Source organism: Pleuronectes platessa, chromosome 6, assembly GCF_947347685.1.
Source record: "Pleuronectes platessa chromosome 6, fPlePla1.1, whole genome shotgun sequence".
Lineage (NCBI taxonomy): Eukaryota > Metazoa > Chordata > Actinopteri > Pleuronectiformes > Pleuronectidae > Pleuronectes > Pleuronectes platessa.
In genome coordinates, this window is record NC_070631.1 from 24,304,432 (window position 1) to 24,311,153 (window position 6,722).

Genomic DNA, 6,722 nt, shown 5'->3' on the forward strand with positions numbered 1-6,722 from the left:
AACTTCATGAAAAGTAATTTGCTGCGTAGTCATAACTGTTTTTAATGAGGGGAAATCTAAACTTTTTGACTACTAAAAAGTTCATGTTAACTAGATACCTTCATCCTAAAATTGCATTTATTCAAGAGAATCTCTGCAGATGCATGTCATAGAAACAAACACACACTCAATCAGTTTCTCAAAGGTCCTCCTTCCACCCCCACCCCAGGGAATAAGAAAAGAAATAGAAAGTGAAAAGAGAGAGACAGGAATAGAGGCGCTGCTGCTTCTTTTGTCACCGTGATCAGCTTGAGACCTTTCACTCTCTCTCTCTGTCTCTCAAACACACACACATGCACACTCCAATTAACCCCGTCTCTGACCCGGGGGTTTGGACCCTTGACCTTGCAGCTCGTCCTCGGAGGCGTCCGCAGTCTGAACAGACAGCTCCCTATCTGTGTAATGACAGTGTGTGACGTTTTTAAACACACTTGACATCAGACGCACTTGTTCACCTTCCCGCTCTAAAACATATCCTTGTCTCCTGTTTCCTCGACTGCTTCCTCTAATGCTCACTCAGCTGATCCTATCTCTCTCTCTCTGACTCTTATTCCTTTCCAGACATTTTCTTAAAATCCTCAACCACATTCTTTCACATCTCTGCCCTTTACCCTTTAACTGAGCAATCTTCGGGTCTCTGCATCACCAAAATGATACAACGTCAGGCGAGATGATGTGTGCGACCGTTGGATTCACTGAGGCAGAGGGGAGGTAGGTTTATCATGAATTGTGATATCCCTGCTTCACCTCCAGCCAAAGACTCAGTTGCATCTTGTTCTTCAAATATCTCTCTCTCTCTCTCTCTACTCTCGCCATGTCATTGAGTCCCTATCCAACACAAGTGTACAATGGTCCAAAAGAAAAAGTTTGGAGCTGGTCCACTTCAAGCCAACAGCAGGAAAAATTGCTCTCATATGAAATACACCAAACTGGTCTCACATAAACAGAAAAATACTTAGAATCCGATCATTCCACCAGAAAAGCATGAGCAAGAAAATACTGTTTCAGAACTTTGTTGTTTTCGTCACTCCCTTCCTCTTGTTTCACGAAATTACTAAACTGAAGATAAGTCTCTGACCCTGCACCTGCATCCAACGACCTTCTTATGATGTACGCTTTCCAGCGAAGCTCAACTGATATTGTAATACAAATTTAGCAATATGTAGCACAGAGCTTTGTCATAAGGAGTAGCAGTGGGGATGGGAGGTGAAGTGTGTGGGGACACTCTGGGTGGTAACAGCAGGCAATAACAGACTTTAACTGGAGCAATGAGCCCATTGTCTTTTAGCTCCAGGGAACAAATGCATTAGGATGTGTTTTATTGAGGGTCGTTACTCGGATAAATCTTGAGCTAGCTGATAGATCTGAGTGGACTTAGAGGGGCACGTGTCAGAAAGAAATACTTTTATGAACTTTTCAGTGTTGTTCTCTGACTTAAAAATAGTTTTGTAATGCAACTAATCTAATTAAAATGAGCATTTATCAGATACGGTCCCTTTTTTAACATATTCCTATCACATACACACATATACACACACGCACACACACATCCAGAGAGGTCTTGAGCAGTGCTGTAGGTATAGGTATGGAGTGGAGTGTCTCTATTTGTGGATTCAGCTGGGCTGTTTTAGGAGGACCATAAACCGTGAGACGCCACCCGCAGGGAGACAGGGAGAGAGGGAGAGACAGACAGGGAAAGGCAGGGATGACCCCAGAGACCAGGAGGGCACCAAGGGCCACTAAAAAAGAAACATCAGCTATCTTATCTTTACGCAGGGAGACCCAGTAGCCGACACTCCCCCGGCCTCACATCCGACACGTTCAGGCTACTGCTTTACCTAAGCTTGTGCACCGAGTGAAATAGAGTGTAGGTACTGAGTATTCACAGTGACGATAGCATACGCGGTCGCTCGATCCAGAAGTGAACGTGACCAATAGAAACTTATTTTTGTTGTTGTTGACTCAAATAGCCTTTTTCTTATGGAAGAGTTAAATGCATGAACCCATAACATGGGCAGAAACCAAGCACAGGAAAACAAATGGCCCTCTAGGTTACAAATGGACAACCTGCACGATAACAACCTTGATCCCCATCTCTATATTGTCTACTTATGAAAAAATAGTCTTGTTTATATAGTATTATTTCTACTTTATTGCATTTAGTATCTATATTTTTTATACCTATTTGTATTCTTCCTATATTTTCCCCCTTGCGTTGCTACTTCCTTAGGCTGAATTTTAATTGGTAAGGTACATCTTATCTTATCTTGCCTGAGAGGTGAAAATAGCTTTGGTCACATCTTTTTTCCTGAAAACAAGAGCGGCTTCCCCCAGTGGACTGAGACAAGACCTCTTTTCAAAGTATTCCCTTGATGGACTGCCCTGGATCTTGAAATCATTAGACTACAAGAGCATGCATTAAGTGTGCAGTGAAATCACAAGCTCATCTTCTACAGACATCAGAACACACAAATGTATAATGTTCCAGAGGCTAGTCAGACTGAAGCCCAGTGACCTGGAGACGCTTCGTTCACTGGAGGACTTCTGAGGATTTATTATGGAGCAGAAAACAGGGAGAGACTTCAAAGTGGAAGAGACTTTACTCACCGCAGAGCAGCGTCAACAGCGAGGCCCGCATCTCTGAGCGCACACAGACCAGTGGGGCTGGAGGCAACCTGCCGCATCATAGAGTTCAGATCAGTACATATACAACTATACTCACATGTACTTATATCATTCAAAGTGATGAAAAGTTTCTAAAAGTTTCCTTCAGGTTACTCCCACAGGCCATCAGACTGCTTCACTCCCTGAATCAGCACAAGATGCTACCGTTACTTATAAACCACTAGTTATTATACCTACATTTCTAATTATTTAAACTCAGGTACTTTATTGCACTTTGATTCCCTTTTAAATGTCCCTGTACGTTTAACAGATATTAATAAATACATTTGAGAAAGTTGGAACAAACTTCAGGTCCCTATAAAGAGCTCAGAGTCAAACAGAGTCATGTTTTTTAAACCAGATTCAGTTTTTACTCAATTCTCCACCACTGGTTAGGTGAGACCTCCCGAGCTGTTTAAACTGGTTGATGTTGAAATAAAACCCCTCAGTGCTCTGGTCACTGAGGGGTTTAACATGCTCCTGGTTTCCTCACTCACCTCTTCGGCTCTTGCTGGTCCAGATGTCCGCTCTGTGCTCGGTATCAGACGGTGTTTCTCTCCCTCCTGCTCCACTTGCTGCGGAGCTAACGGACACTGAGGCAGCGGAGCTGAGCAGCGTGTTTACCCGGAGAACAGTCCGCAACTCCTGCGTCCCTCCGCTGGAAACCCCGAGCTGGACTCTCGGAGCGGAGCCGGTGCTGGAGGCGGGGAGGCGGTGCCGCTGACGAGATGGTCGCAGGTTCGAGTCCCCGTGGGGTCGAAGGAAAGAATCTAAACGGACTGAAACAAACTTAGAACAAAACCAAACCACAGAATAAGAGTTACTGTTGACAAGTGAGTTGACACGATGTGAATACAGCTTTAGCTTCCCTAAGTCTAACTCTGCCTTGTCTGCTGCCTGTCAGTCATTCATGATGATCAAACAGACACGCCCCCAAACCCACCCCTCTCCGAGTCCTAATGTCTAGTTACTTTTTACATTTTCTGATGCACCTCACTGATAAGGAGTCACATTAGCGAAGGAGACCACAATGACTCTTGGAGAAATGTACTGACTTGAGAACTTCAAGAGAGAAGTCTGACTGGTGAAATCGGAGTCAGAGATTTGTTCAGCTCGCCTCCGACGGGGCTCCGTGGTATTGGACAGTGAAGCAGGTCCGCACTGGCTTCATTTTTCAGAGCCAGAAGTCACATGCCCATAGTTTTTGGAGGAACAGTTCTATCCATTTAAGAACCTGATGCCCGTTTACATTATAAAATGCAGTTTGATACATCTGCCAAGCGATTTCTCTTTTTTGTTAACAATATGTAAAAATCAAGCAAGAAAACATCTTACAAAGCCGAGCATGAAGATGAAACATAAAAAAAAAAAAAAACGTTCCTGAAAAATAGTAACTGCGCAGAAACTCACTGCCTATTTCCACTATAATCTGACTGATGTGGAGTTGTGGGGGTTGATACAAATACTGATGTTAAAGATTTGAAGAAAAGGCCCAAACCATAAAAAATAAAAACTAGCCACCATTCTTGAAATGCTGTAATCGAACCTTAAGACTATGAAAAGTAGTTTAGGCTTGATATTTTACACTTTAAACACACATTTAGCTACAATGGTTTGTGAAAAGAAAACAATGGCAATGTCCAGCTTTTGTAAAAATAAATAATTAAAACAAAAAAAAAGCTTCAAAGTGTATATAAACCGAATGGTATGGGCACACTCGACCAGCCCTGAAATATAACATTAGCTTACTATTGAATTGAAATAATGTGTCTTAATTGAGCCAGTGTTACCTCCAAAGAGCTACTGTATGTATTGTGTGAATATTTCAGTCAGTCCGGAGCACAGAGAGGGGGGGTAATGGCACTCAGCATGTGGGGATGCAGTCTTAACATTCTGTATATGTGCTGAGAAACAACAGTTGACTTGTATGTTTGCCTTGGACAGGTGGTCCTCTGTGGTCCCACCACATGTTTTCCCTCCAGCCTCCGTCTGTGCGCTGTGCACGCCTGCCACTGAGCAGGAATGCGCGCTCCCTGGTGGACGGATTAGATTCCTTTTGATTGCCTGCAGGCCGTGCCCGCGCACAGGTCACAGATCCTCCCTCGCCCACAGGTTGCTCGGCCTCAGAACAGTAGCTTCATCCAACAGGTGTTTGGGACAGTTTCTCTCAGGAAGGACAGTAAGACAGAGTGGGAAACAAAAAATCAGATCTGTTTTCAGGGCAGGAACAAAAGACATCATGTAGTTTGCATATGATCCATTCAATTCATCCTCTGTGTGCTTAAATTACACAAGTGTACAGGTGCAGTCTTTCATTTCGCTCTCTTTAACACAGTGTCAGGTTCATACAGGTGTCTGAGCCTTGGCCGCTGCGGTGCTGAGACGACTGATGTGCAGGACAAAGGCTGCTGTAAATCTCTGTCATATTACACACATTCCCTGGGCTGCAGGAGGACAGCCTCTCTTTGTTAGGAGCCCGAAGCCTGCAGAGAACAGCAGGGGAATGAGTGGAAGTACAGACGCTGATCATTTGGTTGCAAGAAATAAAGCCTGGTTGATCAGGGTTCATGGTCACAACATTTGGATTCTTCCCTGCTCACCCACAGTGTTTTAGATCAGGGTGATGCTGGGAAACCATGAGGACTCAGCAACCTGCACAGTATAAGCAGTGTTGTCATATTAAATGCAGCACGACATTCATAATGTTTGTGTTGATTTGAATTGTATAGCATTATATAACAGGCAACAAATATGGTTTTAAATCCTACCTATCTTGACCAGGACTTTCTGGCAAAATATTATATCTCAATGAAACCTCCCTGGTTAAATAAAATTGTATAAAATCTGTATAAAAATATAATTAAAAAATCTGAAAATAATTTTGCCTGCTGATACTACTACTATTAAAATCTATGACCCTCTTGCATGATCCAGATGCAGTTACGGCCATTTGTCACTGGGGAGTGCTACAGCCCACTGCAGCAATGCTCAGAATATTACACATACATACATATACCTGAGTAAACTTTCTATTCACCACTTATTGAGCTCAACTTTAGATCTGGCTAAAATACCAGCAGATGTACCAGCATCCTCTATCATCTACACATCAGTGGTACTGAATCTAATGCTCCCTTTAACATGCTAACAGTACTTAAGTTTAAACACACGCCACCATCATATCATATGATAGAAACTGAATTCACCTTCAACCCCGTGACAAAACACTGTGACATCGACCTAGAAAATGACTTGTTGAATTTGAGCTTAGCACTAAGCTTGAACTGGAGAAGTACAGTTGAGATTAAGAGCCTTGAGCAAGGATAAACAGGTCTAAGGTACAGAGCATGGGTTCCACATTTTGCTGAAAACAAGGGCAGAACAGAGCAAACACCTAAATCAGCCAGTCGCCTACTCGTGACACAGTGATGGTCTATTCCCAATGATTGCTTCACTTAATAACCTCACTTTTCACCCAATGCATTCCTCTTCAACAGTAAAACAACTATAATGCCTCATGTTCAAAGGTTTTACAACCAAACCAAATCCCTCTCCCATGATCCCCCATCAACCCATGATCCCCATCAACCCATGATCCCCATCAAGGCCTAACTGGGTTTGTCGAAATTAGGAATGACAGTGTTTCCTCTCTTCAAATAGGATGCACTAAATCCCTCCACTGATGGCCAGATGAGGGGTAGCAACACAAATCTGCACACACACAAAACCAGAGGAGGAAAAGAAACGTTCATATAGAATGAAAAATGTCCTAGTTTAGCCTTCAACCTTTTGGTTTAAAAGTAGAAGCACAAAGTTAGTTTCGGATGCTGCAATGCATTTTACCGAGCTCAATTTCTTTTATTTTGAAAAGATGTGAATTTGGGTCTGAAGATTATGCCAGACACGTCATGTACAAACAAATTAATCATCCAAAATGTATATATAAACTACACACGAGAACAGTGTGAACAGATATTCATTTTATTTTAAGAATTTTTTTTTACAACTGTTGAAGAGGA

The 6,722-nt window shown here is 42.7% G+C and overlaps 1 protein-coding gene across 1 annotated transcript in view; it reads right to left on the reverse strand.

Moving 5' to 3' along the window:
* The window catches only part of lamb2 (laminin, beta 2 (laminin S)), a 45,110-nt gene extending 41,769 nt beyond the window's left edge, over positions 1-3,341 (reverse strand). The window contains exons 1-2 of the mRNA XM_053425335.1: positions 3,201-3,341; positions 2,647-2,714 (exon numbers count right to left, since the gene is read on the reverse strand). Of these exons, the coding sequence (XP_053281310.1) occupies positions 2,647-2,677 (31 nt within the window). The 5' untranslated portion in view covers positions 2,678-2,714; positions 3,201-3,341. The remainder of the gene's footprint in view (positions 1-2,646; positions 2,715-3,200) is intronic.
* Positions 3,342-6,722: the final 3,381 nt, after the last annotated feature.